Here is a 16,147-nt window from a genome sequence, read left to right as displayed (position 1 = left end):
TAAATCATGTTTACAGTCAAGGCTAAGATTGCAGGCTACATGACAGGATTTCATTTCCTTACCCTTGGGACACAGCTAGCAGCCTCAGGAATTAGAGCAATGACAAAATATTGAATTACACAACCATGGAACGTAATGAATATGAACAGTAAAAGAAACCACAAGTCCTGAAAGCGACTCACATCACAGCAGCCAGATCAGTGCCATAATCAGAGCTCAAGAATGAATTCAGCCATAGGCTGTAAAAGGGGACAAATGGAATTGCTCAACTTCCTTTACATATGTCTCAAATTGCAGCTACCACGAGATAATTGTACCATGTTTATATACTGCAAAAAAAGCGATCAGACCGTTGTGAACTCAGAAGAATGCAGAAATGCAGCAACAAATCCCCAAATTAACTCTCACTGATGTCTCCAGTCCACTCCCTGACATCCCTAATCCCTGACAGATTCCAGTTGCTTTCCACCATCAATGCCTCAGGGGAACAATCAAGGCCTGGAGTGGATTGAACTAACTAGCAGAAGTGTGCCTTGCTGACGTCATTGCTTACCATCTGAGTGAAGCAGAAGCAGAATTCCAGCACAAACAAACACTCTGTCAGCTCTGAGTGAGGCAAGAAAATGCTGTCTTCTATTACTCACTTGGGGCAACTGGGTGTGCGTGTGGTTGGGGGAGGTGGATAGGAAGCAGGGAACCGAGCCAGAACCCTGCTCTCATTCTCATTTATATTACATTTAACCAGTTTCTGTCTCTCCAAGACAGGAGCCCCTTAAAAATCTACACTTTTAAGGATTGTCTGTGGGTAAAGTAAATCCGAATGAAGACATGTGGCACATCCACACCAACTGAGGGGACCCTTGTGCTCCAGCTCACATCATTGAAAAACAAAAGTGAGGTGTGAAAAGCTTTTGGACTCAAAGAAAGCAGGGCAGCCTGAACCCAACGTTAGCAGCAAAACTGTCAGCAGGCAAGTTTGGCAAACCGCGATTCAACTTTCCAGAGTCAGGCAGCTAGGGTGGAGAGTTGGCTGTGCAGAGGACCAGGCTCAGCTGGGATGGGCTGCACAGGCAGATATCACGCTTGGTTGTAAAGTACTGCCTCACTTCATGACTGAAGAATGCTTCTCTGGCCAGAGGCACAGAGGGCCCCAGCAGAAAGAGGCAGCCTTCACAGAGGGTCACGGTAAGTGTTTGCATACAGGCTTTCCAATAATGATTTCCAGATGTGAGGTGGCAAGTCAGAGAGGGTCAGGGTAAAAGCTCTGATCCAAGACGCATACTGTATAACTGGACAAACCAATTGCCTGAATCAAGGTGAACAGAGAAATCACAGTTAAAAATCCAAGCCATGGAAATGATGAGTAAGTGACTGTTCTGACGCTAACGACTTACCTTGGTGCTGGCGACTCCAATCTCTGGTCCAGCATTGATGTGGACACCGCAGTCTGTTTCTCGAGAGATGGAGCTACCAACTGTGTTTGTGATGCCCACAGTCAGGGCCCCCCTCTCCTTGCAGTACCTCAGTGCCATCAGAGTGTCAGCTGTTTCCCCTGAAAATGAACAAAGAAATGAGATGAGGCTGTCAAACCAGTCACAATGAAACCCTCCATCCAGTTTTCACACAACGCTTGCACTACGTGTCATGGGCAAGGCTCTTGACCTAGCGACCAAGAAGTCAAATTCTGATTTAATTATCATGTTGGGACTTGGCAGCAATTCTATTCACTTTTCCATCTGGAGTGTTACACTCAGTTTCGGGCACCAATCTCAGGCAAGATAAACTGACCTTGAAAGGGGTGGATTTATCAGAACAATGCCAGGATTCAATGCCAGACTTCGATGATGAGGACAGGTTTGCATAAGCTTGGCATGTAATTCATTGACTTTTGGAGGTTGAGGGGTGATTAAAGCTGATGAAAACGATTAAGGCATTGACATGCAGAGAAATTAATTCTTCTTTTGAGACAACCCAGAACACTTTGAGCCAACCTATTATGGGTGATTAATGAAAGCACTGCTCAGCAAAAAGGGTGTGGAAATTTCAACTCGCCTGCTTCCAAAAAACTGGACCGGCTGGGGTTGAAATGAACATGTCAAACCTGAACCTCGGGGAATTTTGATCGAAGGGTTATGAACAAAGGCAGGTAGATCGTGTCAAAATACAGATTAGCCGTGGACCGGAATACGCAAGAGAGGCTGAATGGCCTATCCTGATACTGTTAGCTGAGCAATGTTTAACGCAATTGATTTACAACTTTGTCAGTGTGATTAGAACAGAGACATTAGCACATTTATTCCACCCGGTTGATGCCCAAGTTAAGATACAGCAACAGGGGGATTTTATAGGAATATATGAGGCTGTCTGCTACGTTTCACGCAGTAGAATCCCAACGCACTGTTTCTCACAATGGTATGTTGCCAAGTAAAATAACTCACCATGCAAGCTATAGTTCAAGGGCAGGAATTGTCAACACCTTGAAAATTTCAGCCTGTGATCTTTGCCAACAGGATTTACATCATATTCCGCCATCCCTGCTAGCCCCTCTGACTGGCTCATGCCAATGCTCCTGGCCATCCTGCAACATGGTGTATCATTGTGATTGGAGCCAAAATACACAGGTTGAATGCCTGACTGCAATGGAAGTACAGATTTCCCCACAGCTCAAAAGATTCAACCCGTGGTCTGTGCGAAAGACTCCACAAGCAGAGAAAGACCGACGCGATTGGGAATTACACCAAGTATCCAAAATGTGCACAGCCCACCCCTAAAGAAACACCGAATTGCTGGGCTGCTGTCAACATTGTGAAGACTGCCACGGGAGAGAGTGCACAACAACTTATTCTTCCCGTCCTCCTTTTGCAAAACTGTAGCCCCCACCCCCCCATGAGTTTGGGAATGAATCAAGTTGAAATGGTGTACAGCCACAAACTACTTCTCAATGGTTTGAGGTGATTTAAGATTTAAACGTTTAAGGTGATGGGGCAAAAAATCAATGGTGAGAGAAGGGAAAACACTGTTCATCAGCGAGTGGTTCTCATTTGTCGTGCACTGCCTGAGTGTGCATGCAGGAGGTCCTGAGGTGCAGTGGACCACAAGCTTTGGCTGCCAACTTGTTGGGCATGGAAGGAGAATTCAGGATATGTTTCAACAGCCCGGGAACCTCTCTATCAATTCCCCATTAGTCCCCAAAGTTGAGAAAAATATAAGTTGATGTGAAATTATGCTACAAAAAAGTTTGAGACTTTGAGAAAAGAATGAGGAGATAAATGTTTTTTCGGGACCTGGGGTGAGATGAGTTGCTCTTGCAGTGAGCTAGTCTGGGCACAACAGATCAAATGGCCTTTACGATGGCATTCTATGATTTGACACTGCTCACAGTAAATAAAATGAACTTGAAAGGAGGTTTAACTGGCGATGTAATTGACAGGTCACTGTGGAGCATTCACAGCCAGATATGTCTCACTAAGCTGACATAACAATTTACACTGAAGTGATGTTTTTAAAGTTAGAGAAAAAAACCACACATGCAGGTAACAGTAGCTTTTGTCATTATGAAGTACCTGACTGGCTGAGGAAGAAGCAGACATCATCTCTAAAGACTGGAGTGTTTCGGTCCAGAAAATCACTGGCAAGTTCAACCATGACGGGCAGTTCTGTAAGCTCTTCCAGCACCTGTCGAGTCTGCAAACCCACAGAAAAACATAGCAAGTGCTCGAGTTCCTGTCTTTAAGAAATATTTCCCAAGTTGTTCTGGGGGTCGGGGGACAAAACCAGGTTCAGAACTCTTGGCCAGTCTATCACTCAATTGCACCTGAATCAGCACTAACCATTTCCTCAATTCACAGTCAGTATTAACAAACAAAAAGTACAAAATGATTACTAAAGGACCATGCTTATATTCTGCTTCATGACAATGGCAACGTGAGTCATTTTCTCAGCTGTTTCTTGAGAGAGGTGCAAACAGTAAATGCAAGAAAGGCTCAAATACTCGTGAAGCGAAAGAAAGGGAGCAAAGGTTTCAGGTTGAACACGACCCTTCAACGATGACCATATCTCCTGCGTACTATCAGCACTTTCTTTTCATTTCATACGTCCAGTTCCATTGTATTTTGTTTTGTATAAGGATGAGAAATCCTCTGCCTGTCTTTAAAGTGATGGCAGAGTGACCATTGACAAAAATGTTTTCCTTTCCAGGTGAGATATGGAGATCATAAACATAAACAGTCACTGGCAAATCCTCACACGGAATTCAGGATAAACTACACCGAGACACGAATGAAAATAAAGAACCTACTATCACAAGGAGGAACTGGGATGTATTTAAACAACATATACACACAAGGAAGAAAGGTTCGGAGAATACTAGGGGTGAGGAGAGATTACTCATGGAGATTCTCATGGAGAGCAACAAAACATGATGGGGCCTTGCAATACACATGGGAGGGACGTGGGATATACCCCAAGGTTTTCTAAGTAACACTCATCAAGACATGAACACACTGAAGGCAGCAACTGATCTTGCCTACTGATCTCCGAAGAGAACACACTGAAAACAAATCTGTTTCTCTTCTGCTGTTTCTTCTTCTGATTGCACTGAGCAGGAATCACTGCTAACAGTACCAAAACGTTTTGGCACGCAGTGTCTGTTGTCCTCCTGCCAGCTGTTCTGAGGTGGCAGTGGTTCACAGAATGAGTCAAATAATCAGCTTAATTAGACAGTCATTCGGTAAGGGTCTGAACACAGAGAACTTGGTCCTCAGAAATACTGAATGGGCAGTTTGAGTGGTCATCAAGAGTTTAAGGGAGTGCAATGGAACATGTTACTCAGATGTTTGTGACAACAGGGCAAGTTTGCAAAAGTAAATTAACAGGGACCCTGAACGTGCCGTATTTGGGTGGGTATGAGACAACAAGAAACCAGGACAGTGTTGCAAGAATACTATTCGTCGGGGTGGAGGGCTTTTATACAAGAGAGCACAACTTAGAAAGCTTTCAACTAACTGGTGTCTGAGTGGAAGAAAATGCCAGTGAATTGAAATGGAAAGAGAAGTTCAAATAATGAAATTCATAATAACGATATACAGACAGGTGTGACTACATGTTTGCTCAAGGTTTGTTCTATTCTGCTATCACTTTGGGCCAATGTGAAGGCTCAGCAAGGGACTGCAAAAACCCAAGTCTTTTTTCCCAGGGATCACATAGTTTGCACCGCTGTCTACTGCATGAGCTGCAATAAACCAACCGCAAAGGACAGAAATGGAAAGTATTTTATTCAAGGTGGCTCAGAAATGGATCACATGGTCTACTTTCCCAGTAACCCAATGGGGAACGAGTTTGTGTGTGACAGGTTCCAAACTGCAGAGTGCAAAATTCACCTCCTGTTAACTGAGGAAGGTATGGTGGCTCAGTGGTTAGCACTGCAGCCTCACTGCGCCAGGGACCTGGGTTTGATTCCAGCCTCGGGCGACTGTCTGTGTGGAGTTTGCACATCCTCCACGTGTCTGTGTGGGTTTCCTCTGGGTGCTCCGGTTTCTTCCCACAATCCAAAGACGTACAAGTCAGGTGCATTGGCCATGCTAAATTGCCCATAATGTTCAGGCAAACACAGTGTAATGGCGAATAGGTTTGGGTGGGATACTCATCGGAGGGTCGGTGTGGACTTGTAGGGCCGGAGGGTCTGTTTCCATGCTGTAGGGATTCTGAGACAAAGGCAATAGCAAATTTTTCTTCCACTGTGCTTTTTGACAGGTGCCATTCCTAACGTGTGACAGTGTCAATCTCTATATTTGAAAATATCTACCAGTTAAATCAACCTACAGCAACACCAGCATGAAAACTTGTCCCACAAGCGATGAGGATTAGACGTCGGCACCTCAGAATCTCCTTGATGTGGTCCTGTAAGCCACCCAGAATGACTGTGAAAGGAAAAAGAAAGATTCATCACTCACTTGCACTTCAACAGCGGCCTCAACTGGAACAATGACATTAAAAAATCCCAGGCAAAGAGAACAGAAGGGAAGTTAACCCATTGAGATGGCCTTTAATCCTTTCAACTCAATTAGCTTCTTTCTCTCATATCCATTTGCAAGTTATATGCCAAGAAAAGGACATTCTGTCTGTCTGTAAGCCACCAAACAGTACTCTGGGCTCACCTCAACCAGTTCATCACACTCAACATTGTAAACAACCCAACCCCTTACCTTCCTCTCCAACCACAACCACCACCCCCCTCACCTCATCACCCACACCATTCCTAAACTGGCTTTATTCCACATGACACAGCTTAAGTCTTTGAGGTTTGTCTCAATCTTGTTGCTCTCTGCATCTTGAGCTCAACTTGCAGCATCTGGCAGGATTGCCAATGTCTGAAAGTGGTGTGACAATCTGTCACTTTGTCCTTTTGAAAAGAGATTGTAAGGCAGAGGTGCTGAACTAGTCACTGGTGGCCTCTTGACTAAACAGCTTGGAAGGCCTTGCATTTTTTAACAGCCTGAATGTGTGGCCAGATTTCACAGATCTAGATTTCTGGGGTCTCAACAGAGTTGGAAGCTTCAGCGAATGTCTCCTAGTTGCAACTTCCTCTGAATTTTCTCTTGATGTTTTTTCCTCCCGAATGAGATGTGAGAATCTGTGTCTGAATTTGCCTTTTTACCAACGGGTGTGTTTACGGGAAGTTCCCATATTGCAACAGTCAATCAGTAACAGTTACCATATCTATTATTTGATTAAGTTTTCCAACAGTTAAGTTATTCTAAACTCCTCCTACTTTTGTTTGTATTTTAATTACAGTGTTTAAATAAATTGTCCTTTGCTTAACATCGAGTAATTTGACCAGTCGCATCACATCTGTAACACGGTACTTCAGATAGACTTTTAAAATAAGAAAAAATTAGGGTCTGGGCTACCTACTGAAAATATTTTGAGGGGGTCTGGCCTGGTCCATAACAGTGGTAAAAGGAAGCTTGTTCTGTCTGCTTTTGCACTGAGCAGTCCTTTCAAGGGATTTTTTTTCTCTTCTTGATGGGAATTGCAATCAAGATTCCCGGCCAAGGGATTCATCTTTCCTTTTCTCAGAATTGAACCAAGCTTCACAATTTGTTTTTTGTACTGGCAACTTTCCCCTTTATTACCACTGCAGTGTATTGAATTGAGAGATCAGGGTCAAGCAGACATATTCCAAGTAGCCAGAGGGAAACTGAGGATCGTTATCAGCGAGAACACCACAAACAAGATGCTTTACAATGGAAATGATCAAGTCCAATTTCCTGGAATTTAAAAGACTTGTTTGAAGTTGTCATGATATTGAGGGGAATTAATGGGGTTGATGGAGAGAACCGATTTCCACTGGGTCGGGGAATGCCATACCAGGAGACATGATCGAAAGACCAGACGCAGAACTCAGGTTTTACGAGCACGAGAGAGAGAGAGAGACAAGGAGCCAGAAGCAGGTTCTTAAAACAGCAGATGTGCTGACATTAACAGTCTCCAAACAGTCAGCGGAGGGGACAGGTCCCAAAGTGAAATCGGAGTTGAAATTGCTGAGGAGAAAGCCAGAAGCAGAAGGGTTTGAAAGTTAGATAGGGATGCATCCGACAAAGCTTTTACAGAGATAAGGTGAGCAACCCGCATTTAGTAATAAGTTTGGGTCTTGGGAAGTGACATGAACTAAGGTACCAACATTCAATGAATGCACAGCAACTTACTGATGGGAACCAATTCTAGCCCTGTCAGCTAAGCAGAAAACAAGATATGGAGATGCTTCTTCACTGAGATTTCAGGACTGAAAGGGTGTTGCTGGGAGAAAAGGGATGAATCATTGTTTCTTTCTGATATTTGAAATATACCACCCAAGAGGTCTTGACTTGTGAGATGCAGTTTCTGTTCTTCTTTTGAATAATAAATTCAGAAGTCTTGTAAATATGTTCTGTGCCTGACCTCAACATTTAACAACATGAAAAATCAAGCTTCAACTCTATCATGCCAGTGGAACCATAAGACATGTCAAAATTTTTGAGGTAAGGGCAAGTACATTGACTATTTGAGCATTGATTCTATTACAGAGCAGGCTTAAGGATTTAAATCCTGCACAATACATGTTGCATTCAAATGGCATGTTTCAATGGTTAGACTCTGGGAATTTTCTGAATAAAAATGAATTAGGCTGAGCTGTCTTAAACCTCCGTACTCATTTAAAAAACTGTCTGGATGTGTCATGATGAATGTTGCCTGGAACAATAACACAATTTTTAAATGGACATTCAGCACAGGAGTAGCATTCCGTGCAGTGTCGAACAGAAGGGAGGCAAGGCCAATTTCAGTTCCATTTTCTTAGCAAGCAGACAACTTAGTTGAAATTAAATCAATGATTCCTGGCCACTGCATATGAACCACAAAAGACTAGCATACACAAACACCAAGTAGTTTTGATGGCAAAGTGTTGAGAGAGAGCTGGAGTCTAAAAATACTCCGTCCTGAAGAGGTCACTGGGAGACTAGACTTGAAGTATAACGTGAAGTCCCGATTCCTTACTGAAGGGACCTGCAATGGAAAGATTCACTGGGCTGAATCTTGGGATACTGGGGTAGTTTGCTGACAAAAGGTTCGCCTTCTGTTGGTTGGATTGTAGAAGAATGAAACATGTGGGTTTTAAGGGGACTTGACAGGAAAGATGCTAAGTTGATATTTCCTCTTCTGGTGTCACCTAGAAACAGGGTCTCCTTTTCAAAATAGATATGAGGGTGAAAGCCTTCCCTTGGAGTGGCATTAACCCATCAGATTCTCACTCACAGAGAACAGTGAAGGTTGCAACATTCACATTCCACATTAAGTTAGAAGGATCTTTGATCTCCAAGGCTGTTAAAATATATGGGGAACAGTCAACAAATCAAAGTTAAGGCCAAAATCAGATCAGCCATGACCCTGTTACAAGATGAAACAGACTCAATGGATTGTTTGGCTTAGTTTTTTCCGATGACTGACAATGACTTCACACCTCAGTACACATGAACAGCTCACAAAAGTGCACAGTGAAATATAAAAATGAATATAAAGCTGCTCTTAAACTTTCTTACCTGTATAGTCATCAAAGTTGACTCTTCCTCTCATAGTGTTGAGAACAGACTCAGGCTGCTCAAAGATTTCTTTCTGCATAAAGGAGCTGAAGTTGCCTGTTTTAATAAAATGCAGGGGGTCGGTAAATGAGATAGAAATTACACCATTACATTATCACCACCATATGCACAAACTGATTTGAATGGTGAGTACTCATATGGTTCAGTCTGTCTCCAGCCCCTCAAGATTAGCAACTAAAGCTGGCAATATCATGTGTACACAATCCGCATATCTCAATGGTCACCAAAGTATCACAAGTCAGGTCACTTGTTTTCTGTTGAATTATTGGGAGAATTAGAATCAGTATATGATGCTGTTATGGTCTCATTACTGATCTGATTTCTTTTAATGCAGTTATCTCTTTCGCTGTTCGAGGTGCTTTTCATTCTGGGTTTTTCTGAGACAGGCCACAATCTTGCAAGGCACTCCACAGCCCCTTTCTCGATTTGAAACTGCTCTGACCGGAATTAAATTGCTTCCAGGGACAGTATCTCTAAATGAGCCCATTCAGGTATAAAGTGCTGGTGTAGCATTAAAATAATCTGGTTGGAAAGCACTTTGTGTGGTGCACTGATCCCTGATAGGCATTCTCTATACACAACCTGAGGGAAGCTGTACATAAATACTGAAAGGTTATGCAGTCCTGAAAACAGGACACATCAGTAGATTTTATCATTCAGGTACATGTGCCAACAAACCAGGCCAACCAGAAACCTAATCAGTGTGAAAGGGAAACAGAATTTTGATAGATGTGAACTTACTCCATCAGAAAAGTAAATGAAATACAATTTGGCAGAACTTATAAATATTGAAATGGTACAGATGGTATCATTTTCCATCAGGACACATGGTATTTATTACAGCATTAAAGACCAGAGAGGCAGCTCCATGCTTGCTGTTTACCTCTGGACTTGGGATCAACTCCAACCCAGGCTGATGGAATGAGAGTTTCTTCTCTGTCGGCTCCAAAAGCTGCACACAAAACCCATCTGAACTTGGCAGAGTTTTTCTCAAACACTGAGAGGATGAGCATGGATGCAGCAACAGCAGCGTCTGCTGCCCATCCCTAACTCTCCTCGAGAAGGTGGCAGTGGGAGCCACGTTCTCGGACAGCTGTTGCGTTGTGTGTCTTCACAACCACATGGCATGCAAGGCTGGCAGGTGTGCAGTCACACATCGGACTGTCCCATGCTCAGGGTGGCAGGTATCCTGCCTTAAAGGCTATCTGTGATCCAGTTGGGTTATTCTGAGCAAAGTGTTTGTCCATTCCACCAAATCCCCCAGCACCCACACGTGCTGGTGGTGACATTTGCAGCAACCCAGGCCCAGATGGCCTCCACCAAGCGCTGCTGATGTGGCTCCCCTTCCCACTGCCTGAGGATAAGGAGGATGTCGGAAGTGAGGAGGAGACACAGGCAGACAGGAGGTGCAGGCTGGAGCTGACAGAGAGGAGATTCCTCTCCTCGGTGGTGTCTCCTCTACTGCTGCTCTTTCATTGTTCCTGGCCTATCACTGAGAGGCCATGCCTGGCTATCCTTGCACCCAGGACCAGCACAGCAACATGGATCTGAAACCTTATCTGTTTTTCTCACCACAGTTGCTCCCCAACCTTTTGAGAGACACTGTTGGTGTTCATGCCTCATGGCCCTGGTAAAGAAGAGGTTTTCCAAGAATGGCTTTGGGATTGGGGAATTTCAGTTATGAAGGTAGAATGGGCTGTTTTCATTGAAGAAGAGAATGCTGAGGGGTTGAAGTGGTCAAAACTATGCAAGGTCTAGTCAAGGGTAAACAGGGAGAAACAGTTCACACTCATGAAAGGATTGAGAAGGAGAGTGTACCAGATTTGAAATAATTAGTAAAAGAAGTCATTCCCACACAATGTGGCACAGGGTTTGAAACATGCAGCAGGACAATGTGATGGAGGGCAGGTTCAAAAGGAGAATTCAAAATGTGATTAGACATCAGTCTGAAAAGGAAGAATATGCAGGGTTATGGGGCGAAGGTAGGAGAATAGCTCATTCAGAGAGTCGGTGAAGTCACAATGGGCCAAACAGCCCACTACTGCACTGTCCCACTTGTGTCATTGGACTTCTTCAAAGAATCATGCAAGGTTCCAGGATACAGCTGCTGCAGAAGCCCAGCCCTCCATACCTTTCATGATTTGCTGAAGCTCCAGTTGTAGAGTCTGGATGGCACGGGCTGGATGATCGCCAGCTCTGCGCTTGATCCGGTGGATGGAGAGGTGTCCGTCTACCACGGCTGCCACGTCATCATCCTCCAGAAAGATCACTCGATTGGTGTGCTCGATCACAGCACTGTTGGATATGAGAATGACAATACATGAGACTGCAGTGTTCCACATGGTCACAGTCTGCTGCTTCACATGGCAGTAGATACCACCACCGCCTCACACTCTCCCAACCCTGTATTCTTTTCCTAGAAACCAGACAGAGCCCGCTCGTACAACTTTCAGCCCCAAACCACTCAATCTTACTCAGGGATAAACACAATTCTAGTTAAAACCTCATGCCTCTGTCCACTGCACTTCAGAAGTCCACAGACCCACCCCTGAGGTCACTGACCCTTTGTAGTGCAGTTCTGCCACAGACATCTGAAGAGAGCTTGGCCAGATCACTGGGACATTGTTGCTTACCTGGCGTCTGATGCAAAGTAGTACTCAACAGCTTTCTCCTCCACTGGGAACAAGCAGGTGGTGCTGTCAGTCCGAGGAAGGCTGCAGTTTCCCTTCTTGTCCTTCCCTGTTGAGTGTAGGACATCAGAATCAACAAATTCAGGCCAAAGGCTCAAACAATAATAGAAATCCTGATCCTTGCATTCCCCCTGTAACGTTCATCAGGAAATCCTCAATTCTTTAACCAGACTGTATTTCTCGACAGTGGAAATGAAACAGAACATTTGAATCCTTCCCACTTTCCCATTACCACCTTTGCTGCTCACCCCTGTGTAAGCACCCTGCTCCAAGGCCTTGGTCAAATACGACTCAATGCAAACTCTAAACAGGTCACAAGCAATAGTCAGACAATTGCAGTTCCTGTTCTTTGTTGACAACAACTTGAACTTTTCAACACAAAGAAAAGCTTCCATTGATATTATGCAACCCATGACTAAGAGACATCTCAAAATGCTTCACAGCCTTGTTTTTCTGAAGAGTGGCAGGACACAGAACAGTCGATTTGCACACAATAAGTTCCCACTGCCAGTGACCAGATCAGAAAAATCTGCGATTGGTGATAATAATTGAGGGGTAAGTCTGGGCCAGGACAGTGGGAATAACTCTCATATTCTATGAAACAGTTCCAGGGGATTATTCACAACAGCCTGAGTGAGCAGATGAACCCTTGACAGGTGAAGTTCTGCATTATGAGTGCTGAAGATGTGTGCTGTAACAGACACTCTCCCTGATTGGGAACATGGGTTATTTGGTCTCTTGAGCCTGCTCCAACATTCCACTAGATCATCACTGATCTTCTACCTCAGTGCCATTTTCCCACACAACCCATGTATCTCTTGATATCTCTGACATCTACAACTCGATTCATACAGTCATAGTGTCCTACAGCACGGAGACAGGCCCTTTGGCCCAAACTGGTCCATGCCAACCAAAATGTCCATCCACACTAATCCCATTTCCCTGCACTTGGCCCATATGCTTCTAAACCTTTGCTTCTTGTGTCTTTGTCCAAATGCCATTTAAAAGTTGTTCATGTACCCACCTCAACCATTTCCGCTGGCAACTCATTCTATATGTGTATCACTCTCTGTGTAAAAATGTTGCCCCTCAGGTTCCCTTTCCTTCTTTCCCGTCCAACTTTAACCCTCTAGTCCTTGATTCCCAACCCTGGGAAAAAGACTGAATGCATTCACCCTATTCATGCCTCGCATGATCTTATTCACTTCAAGAAGATCCACCCTCAGTCTCCTACGCTCTGAAGAAAAAGGTCCTAGCTTGCTTAAACTGTCACTCAGACCCTTGATCTATTGATCTCGGTATTGAGCGTATTCAATCACTGAGCTTCCACCCCATCCTGGGATAGATCATTCCGAAGAGTCACAGCTAGAATGAAGATCTTCCTCCTCTCAGTCCAAAATAGCTTGCCCTTTGTTCTCAGAGTGTTCCCCTGATCCGAGACCTCCCAGTAAGGGGAAACAATCCTGCTGAGGTCCCAAAGGAATTTGATAAGTTTCAAAGAGATCATCTCTCATTCTTCTAAACTTGAGAGAATAAAGGCCCAGTGTCCTAAATTTTTCTTCATCGGTCGATCCCTCCAAACCAGAAGCTTCGATGCACTCCATTGCTGGCAAATCTGTCCGTCCTTCAGTGAGGAGGAAAAAATAAACCGCACACAGTATTCAGGTGTGATCTCATCAAAGCACTCGACAATTCAGCAAGACGTCTTCATTCCTGTCCTCAAACCCTTTTGCAAAGGAGACTGACAAACCACACACCTTCCTCTTGCCTTGGTGCATATGCTATTTAGCTCATTATGCCTCATGAACAAGGCAGCCATATTCCTTTGGACATGAACACTTCCCAATCTTGCTCCATTTCAAAAATGTTCTGCACTTCGTTTATTTTTCTTCCAGTCATTTCATCAAATACTCAGATATACAGCTTCACATTACAGGGGAAGATGCATCGGATTTACATCCAGACCAAACAAGCGAACAGTCGATCACCAGCAATAAACAGACATCCTTCTCCCCAGTGCAGATAACAGGACAGGAGTGAGTGAGGAAATGAGAATTTCGACCATGTCATAATGAGATTCAAGCAAAATACAATTGCTCTAAGCATTCTAATTCTACATTGTGATTGTCCAGGAGTTGAAAGGAAGACAGACATGCACTCAAGATAAGCCAAATGTTTCCTTTTCGGTTTAGTGTCAACAAAAGTTGGTGCTGCTTTCCAGGAGATGAAGCCCTTTGGGGTTGGGGATTTGAGAGCACGAGTCTGGGTCACTGGAAACCAGGTCAAGCAGCATTTGGGCAGTGGGTGTTAGTTTAAAAAACAGTTAAGGATTGCGCTGAAATGTGGCTTACAGGACTTGCGTGCTGGCTTTGATGTTTTTTTTAAAACAATTGTGCCATTTACATCAAAGGATGCACATAGTGCTGCTTTAAGGCTTTGGAAAAATATTATGGAAGCTCCAAACGTCAGCCCAAGTGGAAATGGGGCACGATTATCTCGACTTGCAACACACCAAGGGCTATCTTGGAATTTCCTGTCAAATGCCAAATTGCAATGGTCGTCTTTGTCAGAACTCCATGTCATGGCACTGAAACAAACATGAACACCAAAGCAGTGCTCTGCAGCTCCAAGGGTGGGGCTTTGTCCAAATCAGCCCTAATTAGGAAGGCGGGGTGGTGTTCGGGATCTACAAATGGTAACATTAAAATGGCAGCAATGCTCAGGAAGTCAGGCAGATTTCGGGCAGCCAGACCTGTTAAGTGTTGGCCACACTTCTTTTTGTGAGACATGAGATGTGCACAAAAGGCATCAAACAGATAAGCAGCACCAATGCCCCAATACGCTCATTGAATCCTCCATGATGATTGGCAAGTTTCACAACATCAAGTAACAAGAGAAGATACACAAGGTGAACCAAGGTTGAATACTCGACCTAAGCCTTTGCTTTCTGATTCCATTGATTTTCCATCCTTCTTAAAATCAGCTGGAATTGCAAAGTTACAGAATCAAAGTAAGACATGACCACAAATAAACCAATTGATAGATAACTGAAATTTTTGCAAGCAAGAGCATTGCTGGGGCCCTGGTCACACTCGGGATGACCGTGGAGAGTCATCCTCTGGCTGGAGTACCTTGCATTGTTGAGGGAGGCTTGGCACTGACATTTCCAACAGGAAACAAAACACTGAATGTGAATAATTTCTGGTTGCCTTGCCTAATGTGATGGTGGCCTGTTTGAAGGCTTGGATAAATGCCAGCAGCAAGGACATGCCACTGATAAGGGAATAATTCCTCTCTTCACTTTCTGTCTTCACTTTTTGAAAATGGTAGGTCATCAAAGACTTGCCTGTCACCCTGAGGAAGTTTGCTGTTAGGCCAGGCCACTCACATCAGTTGACCTTCTTCAGTGAAGATTGTCTTTCAAACTCACATAACGACCTTGGAACTCAAAGGCAATGCTGTACAACACTGTGCCCCAAATGAAACAGCAGTACTAACAACAAAAGTCTCGAAGACAATTGGCAAAGGACGGAAAAATGTTGTTCAGCAGCAAGCAGTCAAACTCTGAACGGCATTGAAAGCAGATCCATTTGTGTTTTCAAAAGGGAATTGGAGAGTCAAATGAAAAACAAAACAAAATTTATACAGCCACAGTGAAGAATTTGGGGAGTGGGGTTGGAATTCCTCTTGAACAGAGCCACATTGAGTATGATGGGGGGCTTATGGACCTTGCCTAAAAGGCAACAATTCTGAGCTTCCTTTTTTGTCCCTGATTAAAAAATAGTGCTCTCTCTGAATTTCATTTACGAGACACTGCTGTGACTGGATACTGAGATGTGGGTCATGAATGCTCACTCTATGTAGGAGCAGAAGTAGGCCATTCAGCCCCTCAAATTAGCTCCACCCTTCAATGAGATCATGGGTGGTCTGATAAAGTAAAAAGTGAGGTCTGCAGATGCTGGAGATCAGAGCTGAAAATGTGTTGCTGGTTAAAGTACAGCAGGTCAGGCAGCATCCAAGGAACAGGAAATTCGACGTTTCGGGCCAGAGCCCTGATGAATTTCCTGTTCCTTGGATGCTGTGTGGTCTGATAAAGCACAACTCCACTATCCTGCCTTTTTCCCATAACCCTTGAGTCCTTTATAGATTTAAAAGCTGTTTGCCCCTTAGGCTTGAAGATACTTGATGACCCAGCCTTGACAGCCCACTGCTTTAAAAAATTTCATGGATTCACTACCCTCTGAGAAAGAAAATCCTTCCTTATCTCTGTCTTAAATGGAAGACCCCTTCATCTGAGATGATGCTTTCTACATCCGTAAGAAC

General features: G+C 44.0%; 1 protein-coding gene across 1 annotated transcript in view; it reads right to left on the bottom strand.

Moving 5' to 3' along the window:
• gfpt1 (glutamine--fructose-6-phosphate transaminase 1) overlaps positions 1 to 16,147 on the bottom strand; it is a 72,498-nt gene that overhangs the window by 23,190 nt on the left and 33,161 nt on the right. Inside the window, exons 9-14 of the mRNA XM_060856365.1 lie at positions 11,768 to 11,873; positions 11,266 to 11,429; positions 9,075 to 9,170; positions 5,821 to 5,918; positions 3,564 to 3,684; positions 1,395 to 1,552 (exon numbers count right to left, since the gene is read on the bottom strand). Coding sequence (XP_060712348.1) covers positions 1,395 to 1,552; positions 3,564 to 3,684; positions 5,821 to 5,918; positions 9,075 to 9,170; positions 11,266 to 11,429; positions 11,768 to 11,873 — 743 coding nt within the window. The remainder of the gene's footprint in view (positions 1 to 1,394; positions 1,553 to 3,563; positions 3,685 to 5,820; positions 5,919 to 9,074; positions 9,171 to 11,265; positions 11,430 to 11,767; positions 11,874 to 16,147) is intronic.

Source organism: Hemiscyllium ocellatum, chromosome 48 (genome assembly GCF_020745735.1).
Source record: "Hemiscyllium ocellatum isolate sHemOce1 chromosome 48, sHemOce1.pat.X.cur, whole genome shotgun sequence".
Lineage (NCBI taxonomy): Eukaryota > Metazoa > Chordata > Chondrichthyes > Orectolobiformes > Hemiscylliidae > Hemiscyllium > Hemiscyllium ocellatum.
Note: the sequence above shows the minus strand (reverse complement) of the source record. Positions and strands in the feature narration are given on the sequence as shown.